At 36.6% G+C, this 14,864-nt stretch overlaps 2 protein-coding genes across 4 annotated transcripts; one reads left to right on the forward strand and one right to left on the reverse strand.

Annotated features, from left to right (window-relative positions):
- Positions 1-1,341: 1,341 nt before the first annotated feature.
- On the forward strand, positions 1,342-4,919 carry LOC130568950 (interferon-induced protein with tetratricopeptide repeats 5-like). The gene is made up of 2 exons (XM_057358217.1): positions 1,342-1,456; positions 2,231-4,919. The coding sequence occupies exons 1-2, from the start codon at positions 1,452-1,454 to the stop codon at positions 3,588-3,590; spliced, it is 1,365 nt and encodes a 454-aa protein (XP_057214200.1). The 5' UTR covers positions 1,342-1,451; the 3' UTR covers positions 3,591-4,919.
- A 111-nt stretch (positions 4,920-5,030) lies between these two features.
- Positions 5,031-14,716, reverse strand: slc16a12b (solute carrier family 16 member 12b). 3 transcript variants are annotated; one of them, XM_057358214.1, is made up of 7 exons: positions 14,694-14,716; positions 13,380-13,632; positions 10,953-11,056; positions 9,539-9,682; positions 7,094-7,688; positions 6,562-6,821; positions 5,031-5,923 (listed from the first exon to the last, which is right to left on the reverse strand). In XM_057358214.1, exons 2-7 carry the CDS (start codon positions 13,487-13,489, stop codon positions 5,691-5,693), a joined length of 1,446 nt encoding a protein of 481 aa, XP_057214197.1. In that variant the 5' UTR covers positions 13,490-13,632; positions 14,694-14,716; the 3' UTR covers positions 5,031-5,690. The 3 variants fall into 3 exon arrangements, with proteins under 3 accessions (XP_057214197.1, XP_057214195.1, XP_057214196.1); XM_057358212.1 differs by lacking the exon at positions 14,694-14,716 and adding an exon at positions 14,460-14,676; XM_057358213.1 differs by lacking the exon at positions 14,694-14,716 and adding an exon at positions 14,460-14,676 and having other exon boundaries at positions 13,380-13,635.
- Between the last annotated feature and the right edge of the window lie 148 nt (positions 14,717-14,864).

Below are 14,864 nucleotides of genomic sequence, written 5' to 3' on the forward strand. Positions count from 1 at the left end.
GGAAGTCTAGCAATAGCACGTGGGTGTGTGTTCCGGTGGTTAGAGCATGGCCACACGTGTGTAACTGCCGTGTAAAATAAATATCTTTGTGCTGACTATATTGTTTCTCGCCGTTTTCTATCCAGTAACTTCTCAAGAGGGACTGTTCTCTCAGACACAACAGCCATTATGTGTTTATTGTGTTTCCCTATGACTATTTATTGGTGCTGGCTCGCCAGTATATAAGTGTGCTTGGATAAATGTGTGAGAGAGAGTTATGTAGTGTGCTGGGGTTTAAGTCTGTATCTTGATTTTGTTAAGTTTTTGAATTGTTTTTCTTCATCATTTATTATGGTTACAATTATTTTTTTTATTGTTTGGCTCAGTTTTTCGTGGAAATTGTTTGACCCTGTGCTTACCATGATTAAATTGATGACACATTTGCAAATCCTGTTGCCCCTGTGTTTCATTCTCTGGCCATATCTATAACAATATACAATGTAAATATAATAAAATATAGAATAATCGAGCTGTTAAATACATAATATAAGGAGTTTTGTATTCATAGTTTATCTATTTTATAAATATTATATTGGATTATAATATTGGATTGCTTTCAACTATATTTTGCAAACTACACCTGTATACCTGTATTGCTTCAACAGTTTAAAAGATATTACTTAATTGTGCAATGTGCAATAGACAGCACTGTGTATTAAGATTAATTAGACATTTATTAGACAAAATACATTTGATTCATAGCAGAGATTTTTATGCTTTGGCCAGAATAATGTGTATCTAGGCCATTTCCATTTTATTATACATAATAATTTCATATTAATACAAACAAACTGAATGGGAGCACATTCACAAAATGGCTACTTTTTATTATATTGAAAAAGAGCAGCTTTGGAATGCAGCACTGCCCTCTTTTGACTCTTGAATTATTCCATCTGGAGCTTGAGTTACAATGACTTAAATTCTGTAATGTTAGGGTTCACAGAAAAAAAACACATACACAAATAAAACTCACTCATTGTTGACATATAACTGTATGAGGAGAAATGAGAAACATTAAAAGAATAGGCTACTTAATTTGTCAAACATAAATCATTCAGCCAAAATGGTTTTATGGCATCTATGGCACCTTTTTTTAAAAAGGTCACTCACTTAATGTTTTTTTACCTTATAGTTATATATAGATTAATAATTATAACTTTAGTGCTTCGATTTATAAAGCAAACATTGTATGGATGTAATTGGAAAATGAATTATGTGAATAATTTGGATGCACATCTAAAATATGTTTTGTGGTTTTCATTCTGTGCGCATGCTCACCTGTTCCAAAGAAGACTGCCCATCGGATTGCTTCTCCAGAAATGCTTATGTAAACTGACTACTTTCGGTTTTGATTCTTCAACGTCGCTGCTACTTCCTCACACAAATTTAAAGCTTTGTTTGTCACGCAGAAAATGAGGTTAGTTTTTGTCTTCTTTTCCCACTTTTGTTTTGTCTAAACTGGACGTGGATCGAGACTTAGACAAAACAAACAGTTGAAAGTGCTGCGTGTTGTATTATGATCGCATGACCAGAGATTTATGATTTAGTTCGCACTAAACCTATAATGTCAACATTTGTCAACATGCACATTTATTAAACTCTGTGTTATTCTTAATATTAACATTCATCACAATTATTCCATCAGAGCAGTGAAAGATAAATTATCTGTCATTGTTATCTTTAAATTACACCGTCTGTAGACGATGTGGAATGTTTTTTGTGGGGATTTATTTATAATGCATTTGTGGGGATATATAGCCTAAGATTTGAAAACAAAAGGTAAATTAGACTCTTGGGGTGTGTGAAATCTGTGCATATAACAGCTATGTAATAACTACATTAGCAAATGTATGTGTTTTCCATGTAATTTAGGAGGATGCATCATTATTCTACAAATAGGCCTACTAAACTAATATGTAAATGTTTTACAAGTTATTTGTACATGGGTACAAAACTTAGAAAACAAACTGTTAATGATACATTGTTTTATAATATTAAAATGTATATTTATCATATAAAATAGCATAAGCGAGATTTATATTCATTGTTTTTTTCTACATTTTGGCAGTCACACCATACGACAAATTTGCATATTAGTCTGTCAACAACCTCCATGCTGATTGTTTATGAGGGGAGCATTTTCCCCATGTTCCCTGTGCATCAAATAAATATAGCTTTTCATTTAATGCAGCTGTACAGAGGATAAACTTCTCAATATGGAACTGGCCAAGCTGGAATGTCACTTCACGTGGGATATGAAAAAAGAAGATACAAACATCACTGATCATTTAACTAGACTGGAGCAGAACCGTGACTTAAATCTGGGGGAGGAGGCTGGGATCGCACGCACACACAACTCTTTGGCATACGTCAAATATCTCTTGGGTTCTTATGAGGAAGCCCTAACAAATTTACAGAAGTCTGAGGAGCTCACTAAAGATTGTTATGGGGACAACTGCGAAGAGAGACTCATTGTTACTTATGGAAATTTCGCTTGGTTACACTTTCACATGGAACATAATACTGAATGCAAAAGTTACCTGGACAAATTGAAGGAGATCCAAGAAGAAAATCCACCTGTCTCCACTTCTGTTCTTTATCCACATGTGGTTGGTGAGAAGGCATGGGCATTGTTAAAATTTTCACGTAAATACTATGGCAGAGCTATAGAGTGTTTCAGAAAGGCGTTAGAGCTAGAGCCGGAAGAAGGTGAGTGGAATGCTGGTTATGCCATTGTACTATATAGAACAGAAAACAAGTGCTGCACAAGTGTAATTCAACAACTCAGACGGGCGATAGAAACAAACCCAGACAATGATGAACCAAAGCTTCTTTTAGCTCTGAAACTTGCAAAGTTTAAACAGTTTGATGAAGCAGAGGATCTTGTGGAAAGGGCTCTTGAAAAGTCCCCAGATAGTCCACATGTGATTCGATATGTGGGAAAATACCTGAGAGAATATGGGCAAGCTGTAGACAGGTCTATTGGCCTGTTGAAAAGAGCTTTGGATGTTACTCCAGATTCAGCATTTATACACCATCAGTTAGCTCTGTGCTACAAAAAGAAAAAAGAACAATTAAGGGATAAATTTGAAAGTCAGAGATTTCGTGATTTGAGCATCTCCCATTTTGAAAAGGCCGTCACTCTCGGGAGTGGCTTTATTCTTGCGATGGCACAGCTGGCAGCTCTCTACGGTGAGGATGGACAAATTGGTCGGGCTGATGAAATGTTTCAGACAGCCTTGTCCACAGGTAAAGACAAAACTTCAATTCAAGAACTTTACTTGTATTTTGGCGATTTCCAGCAGTACAGCAAATGTGAGCTGTTGGCTGTCAGATATTTCAAAGACTGTTTAAAAATGGCACCTAATACAAAAGATGGGAAGAAAAGTGCTAAGAATCTGAGAAAGATCGCTAACAAGCGTTTATCTAAAAACAGACATGACACAAGGGCTTTAGGGATATTAGAGTTCATTGAGCAGGTAACAGGTGGGAATCAATCCACTGCAGAGGACTGTGAGCATGTTCTGGAATCTACATGTAATGAGAAATAGAACAAACTGTATATTGGAGTTATATATTGATGTTGCATTGTTTTTGTGCACTGAGCTTTCATGTGACTGAGGGCAAGTGAAGCTCACTACAGTATGCAGTGGTTTCATCACATGCCAACTTAGCTTTGTTGTGATTCTGCCTCGTCGTGTCATGACTTTCTTGATCTTGTGGTAGAATCACGGCAGGATCCCTTGTTATGTGTGGAGAGAGTCATTTTGACCCTGTCGGCCTTCGATACTCTCTACGGTCCTTGTCTGTATACCCGCCCTTTTGTATCTCTCGTTATTGGTTGTTTATTAGTTCATGCCCCACACCTGTTCCCCTTTGATTTGTCCCTCTATTTAATGCCCCTGTGTTCTCTGTCTGGTGTCGGATCATTGTACTGTTATGTTGCACTGTGTCGTGTGGGTGTGGGTGTGGGTGTGGGTGTGGGTGTGGGTGTGGGTGTGGGTGTGGGTGTGGGTGTGGGTGTGGGTGTGGGTGTGGTGTGGTCTTGTCTTGTTAGTTAGTCTAGTTTGAAGTGTTCCTTTGTGATGTGTTATTAGTTTAGTCTTGTCAGTTTAGTTAATCTTGTTCTTGTTTCTCTGTTTTGTTATGTTTACCCCCACGTGGGTCTTTGTTTTGAGTTTGGTTAATTATTTATTAAAAGTCTTGTTAACCCCTTACCCGCTGTCTGCGTTTGGGTCCTCTCTCGTTGTCACTGTGTCTCACCCACCACCCACACTCGTGACATTAAAGTCTTGTTAACCCCTTACCCGCTGTCTGCGTTTGGGTCCTCTCTCCTTGTCACTGTGTCTCACCCACCACCCACACTCGTGACAAGCTTTCTATCAGCCTTGCCCTGCCTTTTACAATACATATGTTTTATATCTAATCTAGATGTATCTAATAAAAATAGATATAGTTACTTTGTTTTCTAAACATGAACTATGTTAATGCAATTCCATTATGTTTAGAAGCACAATTATATAATTATTGACTTAAACATAGGTTACGCAAACTAAACGATACAAATATTGTAATGTATACACACACACGTATGTACTGTATGTATGTATGTGTATATATATATATATATAGTTAGCCTACAGACATATAACAGAGTCTTGCTTGTTTGGTTTAGTCAAACCTCAAAACCCCTGTTCGTAGTATATATCATCATACCTTAGCTGAGTGTTCATAATTCAATCTACAAATCTTTGGCAGTATCATGTAATATATGTTATTACCTTAAAATGTTTAGTATGTATGCAGTATTCAGAATATATACAATGTAAATATAATAAAATATAGAATAATCAAGCTTTTAAATACATAATATAAGGAGTTTTGTATTCGTAGTTTATTTATTTTATAAATATTATATTGTATTTTAATATTGAATTGCTTTCAACTATATTTTGCAAACTACACAGTTTACTTTTATACCTGTATTGCTTCAAAAGTTTAAAAGATATTACTTAATTGTGCAATGTGCAATAGACAGCACTGTGTATTAAGATTTCTTAGACATCTCTTAAACAAAATAAGTTTGATTCATAGCAGAGATTTTTATGCTTTGGCCAGAATAACGTGTATCTAGGCCATTTCCATTTTATTATACATAATAATTTCATATTAATACAAATGAACTGAATAGGAGCACATTCACAAAATGGCTACTTTTTATTATATTGAAAAAGAACAGCTTTGGAATGCAGCACTGCCCTCTTTTGACTCTTGAATTACTCCATCTGGAGCTTGAGTTACAATGACTTAAATTCTGTAATTTTATGGTCCACAGAAAAAAACACATACACAATTAAAACTCACTCATTGTTGACATATAACTGTATGAGGAGAAATGAGAAACATTAAAAGAATACTTAATATGTCTTAATGCAGCAGCTCGGAGACACTCAAGTGTTCATTCTAGATGAGAATGACATGTTTTTCAAAGGCACCCAAATTTAAAATACTGGTACGCATTTTTACACAATTTTTATGACAAATTTGCTGCTAATTGAACAATAACTCTATTTAACTCTATTTACATTTTTTTTCTAACAATAACATCAGTACAACAGACTTTTAAAACGATACAAACGAATGTCCCAGTGCTACGACGTGGCTGGGATAATTACCATCAGTTCTTTATTTTTTGAAGTATAATAGTCCACTTGTTTGCCATCACATGACTCCAGTTGTGGTTCTTTGCTCAGACCGTTTTTTTGCTTTCTCTGGCAATGGCGAACGATGGCGGCCGTGAACAGCAGGAGAGAACTGGAGATCATGGCAAACCCACTCAGAAAGAATGTTGCCGTGTAGGTGCCTGTTGTGTCTACCAGCCAACCTAAAATCACCAAACCACATGATTATCTGAAAATTTCATATAAGTTACATAAAAGTATTCTGTATAATTGCAGTACATATTATATACGGTACATTAGTATTTACTACACTCTTAAAAAAGGCGATAAACAAGGCTCTTCAGTGATACCAATTTTGTGGGAATTTTTTTGTGACTGAATAGATCCAAAACAAATAAAAACATATCATCTTAATCTTAGTTGTCCTTTGTCAACTACACCAAAGAATTTGCAGAAATGTTCTGCCATTTATTCAGTCTCGCATTGAGATGCTTTTTTAATAATATTGAAGGATTACCTATCTACCTATACAGATTTTTCTTCATTGTTTAGTCAAAGTCATCCAAATAATAAAAGCACATTTTATTTTTGTCCTTTTTGTGTGTATGTTATTATATATTTAAACAGGTTTTAAGGTCAAGAGAAACATTTCACCGAAATAACCCTATACGTTTGAATGACTGTATATTTATTGCTCTTTTTTTTTACAGTTTTTTATTAAAAGAACCATTATCGTATTTGTAGCATGCTAAAATAAATGGTAAACATGTACTCCAAACCACTTAACATTTAAAAAGGAAAAGAGGAAAAAAAGAGATTCAAATAATTTTGTGGAATTTACCCCCAATGGGTGGGCTGACCAGATAAGGAACCGCATGGAGGAAGTACACAACCCCCAGAGCTGAAGATAAGTACGATGTTCCTACAACATCTGATGTTACCACAGGGATAAGAGCAACATAGGCTCCATCAAAGTAGCCATAGAGCACAGAGAAAGGTACCAGCAGAGCAAACGTTTGCAAGAGTGGAATAAAAAGACAGCATATTCCCTCCATTCCCACTGCAAACATGTAGCATATATTCCTGTACTTTTTCAGACACCTATAGGAGAGATAGGAAACGGGTTAGTCAGCATGATCTAAACAACGCTATCTACAGTGTTTGTTTGCTTTCTTTTTGACCTCTCCCAATCATACAGCAAAAACCTATCTATACTTCAGTTCTTAACTGGCAGCTGTTTATTGAATAACATCATCTGTGCTTTAAAAAAGACAAATCGATAAAAAGACCTAAAGAACACACAACATGTGGCTAGGTCAAGAAATTACCTATTCCTGTAATGTAACACTGTCTCAATGCACAAAACAACATACCTCCTGTCAGTGAACCAGCCAAATGTGATGTTGCCGATGATGTCAATGACTCCCAATATGGACATTAGGAAGGCAGCATGTTGATGACTTACACCTACATCCAGCGAGTATGGCACCAAATACACAAAAGGCAGACTGCAGCCGCTAGCCAGGAGCAGGAAGGAGCCAGCCAGCACCAGGAAGTCGGGCATGAGCAGAAAGCTATATTCCTGCATGGACTGAAGACAGCGTTGTTTACCATTAAATTGTAGTTTAACGCCTGTGACCTTCTCTGTATGGACACCATTCCCCGCCGACAGTTTGACATTATAGCCAGACTCTGAGTCCACCGGAAGAGGGCAGGCCTCCTCTTCCTTCAAAACGATGGGCCGTAACAGAGCTCCACATACACACAGATTAGACACAAAGCCACCCAGGATAAGCAGCGCCCCACGCCATGAGTATTGTTCAATAAGTAGCTGCACAAGAGGAGCCAGGACAAAAGTCCCGATGCCGCTTCCAGACATGGCGATGCCATAGGCCAAAGCCTTTCTCTCGCAGAAATACACGCCAACCATGGCAATGGCCGGCGTGTAACAAAGTGCAAAGCCAAGCCCTGCAATAAGAATGATACATTGTGAAGGTCTTTGTCATACAGAACTGTAAACATACTACCTATAAACATCAACTGATTCTCATTGGTCAATTGGTCTCAGTGGTCAATAACAAAATGAAAATTCTGTCATCATTTACTCACCTTCGAGTTGTTCCAAATGTGCATAAATGTCTTTGTTCTGATGAACACAGAGAAAGATATTTGGAAGAATGCTTATAACAAAACAGATCTTGACACCCATTGACTCCCATTGTAGGAAAAATTACTTTGTCATTTTCTTTCTGTTGAACACAAAAGACGACATTTTGAAGAATGTAGGACAGCAAACCAATTCTGGGGCACTTTTGCCATTGTTTTTTTCCTACTATGGTAGTCAATGGGTGTCGAGATCTGTTTGGTTATAAGCATTATGCCAAATTTCTTTCTCTGTGTTCATCAGAAAAAAGAAATTTATACACATTTAACTCAAATTAACTCGAAGGTGAGTAAATTATGACAGAATTTTCATTTTTGGGTGAAGTATCCCTTTAACTCTCATTTACTCACTCTCATGCCATCCCAGATGTATATGACTTCCTTTATTCAGTTGAACACAAACAAGTTTATGTAACTAGTTGTCATATGTGTGTTTGTTACAAGATATGCAAGAACCAATGAGATTTGATGTTAGTAACATGGCACCATATTTGAATCTAGAACACTGATCTGTATGTTTATTGCTGAATAAGCTCATAATATTAATACTTTTCTCTCACAAATGTATCGTTTCTCTTTGGACGGGATATAGTAACCCACTAGAGTGGATTACATTAATACCAACTGAAGAGCCTTGAAATCTGCAGCTTGCTTTGCATTGACGCAATTTCCACCAAAACAGGAAATTAGGGCTGGGTATATTGAGTGGCCAATAGTGAGGGCGGATGCTAAATAATTTGGATTATAAAGAGTTTTTTATTGGTCAGAAAAAATGTGATGACACGCTGATGTGCAGAATGATGTCATAAACGTTGAACCATTTGGATGTGAGAGACTTTTAAATGAGAAGTTTTAAATGCTTATATCTTCTAAATGTTAATTGTGTCACTGTTTTCAGTCACACTAATATACAAATATCCTTAAGGCTAACATATTCATACTAAAAACAAAAAAAACATCTAATTTGATTTCATGGGGACTTTAATGTGGATGTGCTTTTAGGATCTTCAAAATTTTGGATCCCATATAAGATAAAGTGATGTCCTTTTAATATAAAATGATTCATTTATGTTTAGCTAAAGAAATGAAGTCATAAACACTGGGGATTACATGAGGTGAGTACATTTTTTTAATGAATGTTGACTACTACTTCAACTCCATATTATTACTTTTCGCTGTTGTCATTCTGAAACAACATATCTCTATATTTCTTGATTTTTATTTTTTTGATAATAAATCATTATTATTATTCACCCTTTGTTTTTGTCACTGGGTTTTGCAAATATCTAACCAGTAAGAAGTATTATTCGTACATTGAAGGTTTTGGAAAGACAGCTATGTTTTACTGTTGACACTCTGCAGTCAAGTAATGCTTGAAAGAAAACTGTAGACAAAAGATCTCTTTTCATACAATACAAGATAGAAGGGACAGTAAAGACAGGCCAATGGTAGACATAGAGATATAGATAGCTTCATGCTAACATTTTCTTTATGTAAAATGTTTTATAAACTTATTTATCAATGTATTTACAGTATGTGGTCATTAATCAAGTAGTAATATCGCAGGCTAAACGTACCTTGTTCTTTACTTTAACTTTAATGTAATATAAGCTACACAGTATATGGGTCTGTAGGTTTATTTCTAAGTGTCTTACCAGTTAGGACTCCCAGAGAAAGATAAAGATACTCCAGACTGGTAGCGAAAGAGCTGAGTACTAGTCCTATAGATGCCAGGAATCCTCCTAGTATTACAGCGACACGGCATGACAACCGATTCCCAATCAGGCTTCCAAGTGGAGCTTAAAGAGTAATGTGGATATGTGTTATGATGAATAACATACATGTAATGTACAGTATACAGTATGTATGTTAAGGCAAATAATAAGCACTTAGGATTCCTTTAAAGTTATAGGCTCTTTATACTACAACCTATTTGTTTAGCTCAACTAGCAATGCATGGTTCTTGCAACATCAAGGTCACGGATTCCCAGAAAATGCAAATACAGTATGTCCTGAATGCACTGCATGTTGTTTTGGATATGTGTACTGTACATGCATGTAATTTAAATATCCAGCAATGCCCCAGAAACATATTAGCTCAGTGATAAAATGTCAGTCAAACATGATTTTTTTGTACAGGTCAGCAGGTCCAGACTAAAAACGGCCTTTCCTTAGCAATGTAATTCCTAAGATTGCTTTACTGTCAACAGCAACCCGCACCGGGTGTAATGAAAGCAAACAGGGCTGTTTTTTGGGTCAGGCTTGCGACACTGGCGTGTTCTATCAAGATGTGCGCTGTGTGTTGCTGACATCCAGAGAACGGTTTGAACCTCCCGCAGGCTACAAGTCTTCTTGGTGTCTTATGCAACAGTACCGTCTCTGATGGGAACAAACTCTGCTTCTCATTGTAAAGTGTGACCAGACTGGAAATCAGCTCACTGAGATAAAATTTCTTCCAAAAATATTTTTCTTTTAAGCCTGAACCATGTTGTGACTGAGTGAAGAAATAGTTTGCATTGTTGGTGTACTTTAAAAAACTAGCCAATAGTATCATTTTAGTGACACTTTTATCCACAAAAACCTTGCATTTAAAGGGATAGTAAAGGGATGAAAATTCTGTCATCATTCCTGTATGACTTTCTTTTTTCTACAAAACACAAAGATACTTTGAAGAATGTTGGTAACCAAACAACAGCGGTAAACATTCACTTCTATTGTATGGACACAAAACCAATTCAAGTGGGTACCGCCACTGATTGGTTACCAACATTCTTCAAAATATTATTTTGTGTTCTGCAGAAGAAAGAAAGCCATACAGGTTTAAATAACAAAGGGGAGAGTAAATGATGACAGGAATTCTTATTTCTGGGTGAACTATCCCTATTAAGCAATACAATTGATCAGTACATGCATTGCCCGAGAATCAAACCAAGAACCTTGCAATTGCAAGTGCAATACTCAACCAGTTGCGCTACACAAACACAGATGACATGCATCACCTAACATGCACTGTTGTCCAAACTAATAAAAATCGACTTAAAGCAACAATCTAGTCTGATTATCACATACCACAGAGCATGGTTGTGCAGTCCACTAATGAATGAATCCACGCTGTCCCAGAGTAATCTCTTGCAAAGTGCATTTGAAATTCAACAAAGAATATGGAGATGCATCTGAAACAGAAAAGTGACAACACAACTCATCATACAGTTCGTAACATACATGACACAGTAAACAGAGTGTGTTTTAAAGATCACACATTGATGCAGAACAACAACATGCTTTAAAGTCCAATGCTGAGGTTGCAGATTTCAGAGGACTGTAATGGTGAATAGCTATGTAGATTGTGAGAGTTTGTACATGAGAGTCTGGAATGAGGGTAATGAGGGTCTGTAGTGCCTGTTCTGCACCTGAACAAACACAACTAGATCACTAGGCAGGTCACCTGGGTCAAGGCGATCGGTGTGGGTACGACAGCCAACAACTCTCACATCGTTCGCCACCGCTCAGACGGCTGCCAGCCATCAAAGAAGTCAACCATTCAACAATCAGTGTAAAAACATACAGCATATTGCTCATGGGGGTAAAATCTAAGACTTGAATAGAGCGTAAATACATGATAAGAAGTCTCAAAGGGGCTATGGCAGAAAGGAAAATAAAAGATAAATGGGTTGAAAAGGCATATTTTTCCATCATTGGACCACTGGCTGCACTTTAAGCTTGTGGGAGGTTTCTCCTCAGGTTGATTATTACCACTTATCTCAAGACTTCAGAAATGGTCAAAAGAGGCCTTGTTTCAGAGATTAGAGGTCATGTGACGAAGCTGTTTTGTTCTGGCGTGTCTGCTTGCCTTTGTCTTGAAATGTCCTTTTACACGCCTTCATCAGCTTTGAAAACTTGCTCATCAGGTTCTGGTGTGGCACACTTTGCGTGACAGTGAATGTTAATCTCATAATGAAGAATAATTAGAGGATTTATGCCTTCTCGTATTATGCCTGTGGAAAGCCAAAATACAGCTTTGCCACAACACTACAGTTCATACATGGTTATCTCTTACGACATATGCAATATATTGACAAACATACTCATACTTTGAATGAATACGGGTAAAGTGGGACACATAGTTTTAATTGTCTAAAATGTAACTATAGTGAATTCAGGTAACCGGGACACTCTAATCATATATCCTTATTTGTAAATGTCTTACTTTACAAAAAATCATTACAGGAGTAGTTCGCCCAGAAGTGCTAATTCCGCCATAATTGGATGATTTGGATGTTCTTTTCATGGAAAAATATATAAATAATAAAAAAGATACTTTGCCCCCCAAAGACATAATATGTACTATACATAATGGCACAAAAACAAGCAATTTATGGAGTCTGCTTAATCCTATTGGTTAAGCTGCCAACACATGACCATTTGAAGATTTTAAAAGTTTTTATTAATTTATTGCTTTCATTAATTATATCTAAAAATTGTTAGATCAATTTATACATCTGTCAATTCTATAACAAATTGCATATACAACAAAATGTTATTGAATATTGTTAATGTTTTGGCCATAAATCTGTAATTGGAATTTCAGTTTCTTTTTTAAATTTCATTTAAAATATCATGATATTGTGCGTCGTGAACTTAGTATCGAGTCGTAAGCTGAGTGTGTTGTTACACCCTCAGGGTCTGACAGCTTTGGTCACTATTCACATACAATAAAAGGAAAGTGATACAGCTTTGGAACATGAGGATGAGTCAAAGACAGAATTTTCATTTTTGAGTAACTATACCTTTAAATCATTGTAAACTGGTATAGTGTGACATTTAATCATAATTAAAACACACCAATTATTAATAAGAATGTGTTCCACTTTTGCTGCAGAATTCCAGAACAAATGACTCAAACGTGTTTCCACAAGTTAAAAACTACTTCAAACAGTTGTAAAACAACACAGTGTTATGTTTAAGCATGATGGCTTCCTTGTGTGAAGGCCTGCAAGTTGTTTACAAGTCTGTCAAATGTAACCTGACCTTAAAGGCTGTGTCAGATAGCTCTTGTCACTTTGTTAACCAATGACTCATTCAAGTAATTCTCAGTGTGGAATGAACTAAATATAACATTTTGCTGTGCTTCATGTACCCTTCATGAAACGCTATGTAATTTTTTATGAATAATATTAGGACAGTGAGGATACAAATGTATTAACATGCGAACTGCATGCTTTCATTGGCTTTTACAAGTCAAAACATTACTTATTAAACCTAATTAATTATAGCTAATAGCAAAATAATAAACCATCTATTTGTGTATTTGGCAGACACGTTTATCAAAAGTGACATACAGTGCATTAATAATAAAAAGTCATATCCATTTTATAAATTTGTGTTGCTTTAAAAGCAAACCCACTTTAGTGCCGCTCGCACTTAAATAAAATCCCATGCGATTGTCTTCCAGTTTCACACAGGTGTATGTTCCACATAACAAAAAGCAAAGTTTACCTTGTGACAGCTCGTGTGCAAACTGTTACCACAAAGCAGCCAGCCACGATCATCCACCCCCAGCCACCATCAGGAGGAAGGACTCCTCCTTTCTTCTTTTCCCGAGCCATGGAGTCTGTCCGTCCCACCGCTTCTTATTGCCTTTAAACTCCAAAAGCCCAGTAGCCAGTCCCAAGCGCACGTTACACCTCCCTGCCGCCACACTCGCCGCTCATGGAATTCCTTCAGCAGATGTGAGACCCACTCAGAGATTCTGCTGAGCACAAGATGACACAAAGAGCAAAACAACCAGGAATAAGTAACAAGCACAGCTAAAATGATTAACAGGCCAGAGGTGTGATGTGTGTATTGTGACATTGCTGAGGGTTATGTACATTTACGTTACATTTAGGTAGGATGCTCTTATCGAAACCACAACCTCGGTGTCAGTTGAGCTACAAAACGTGAGAATGTTTTTAAAGTATAATGTTTCAAAGAGATATCAGGTAAGATACTTTATAGTATAAATTTCATAGCAGTAACAAGCTTAAAACAAATCCTGGTCAAGTTCAATGTGCCTTGCTTTACACAGTGTACCTTGTCAGCACAAGATGAAGCCAATTTAGTTTCTTATGCAACTGTTCTTGCAGCTTGTTTTTATCATTTAATCTTGATATCAGGGTCTGAAATCTGTCTAAAATCTGATCTTTGACATGCAAGCGCAGTCACATGCAAGGACTTGGAAAGAATTGAGTTGGGACATCTGTTTTGTAAGAGGTGCTTCTCATGTTGTTTGCGTCCAGTTATGGATTTATTGTCCATCTGTTCGTTTTAAAGAATATTTTTGACGAATTTGCCTAAAACAGTTTGACTTTTAAGGTGACATAGGCTACTATACAGAGTGCGTATGTAGTTTTTTAAATTAACATCATTATTACTATTATTAAAAAATAAAAATAAAAGAACGAGAAAAGCAAAGTTAGTCTTAGTTGTGAACTTAATTATAGTTTGTTTGCATAATTAAATACAACTCAAACTTCCATTGCTTGTTGACACAAAGCAGATGGTTGAAAAACCGGTCAATTCGTCCAAAGCACTCACCATTTCATAAATCTACCGCCAGCAGTCCACACATTCTTCATTTAATTCGAGTATATTTAAGATCCTGGATTCGCATTAACACTCTATAAATTGAGTCGGCGCAACATGTCCGTCATATTCCTGCGGCTTTTTTCAAGTAACTTCGCATAAATGGGAACATCCCACGGCAGGACCGCGTTGAACATCCCGACCACAATGCTCAAACGTGTTCAAGATTGCGAGCAATGAACTTACCTACTTGTGTAGGCTATCCAATCCCCTTTGGCACGTGAAAGAATAATTATGCAAGGCAGCGTGTGGAGGGTGAGGGGTGTTTTTTTTTTCTTTTAGAGCAGACTGCTCACTCAGTATACAACTCCGGAAAAATTAGACACTACTCCAAAATCATTTCACTTTTCCTGAATG

This window comes from Triplophysa rosa, linkage group LG18 (assembly GCF_024868665.1).
Source record: "Triplophysa rosa linkage group LG18, Trosa_1v2, whole genome shotgun sequence".
In the NCBI taxonomy this organism is placed as follows: Eukaryota; Metazoa; Chordata; class Actinopteri; order Cypriniformes; family Nemacheilidae; genus Triplophysa; species Triplophysa rosa.

Bases quoted from the DNA above. Each gene is read 5' to 3' on its own strand.
- slc16a12b (XM_057358214.1), bottom strand. From the start codon at position 13,489: ATGGCTCGGGAAAAGAAGAAAGGAGGAGTCCTTCCTCCTGATGGTGGC. The intron at 9,683-10,952 runs GTATGTGATAAT...TTACTCTTTAAG, and splicing joins CTGCACAACCATGCTCTGTG to CTCCACTTGGAAGCCTGATT. The intron at 7,689-9,538 runs GTAAGACACTTA...TTCTTATTGCAG, and splicing joins TTCTCTGGGAGTCCTAACTG to GGCTTGGCTTTGCACTTTGT.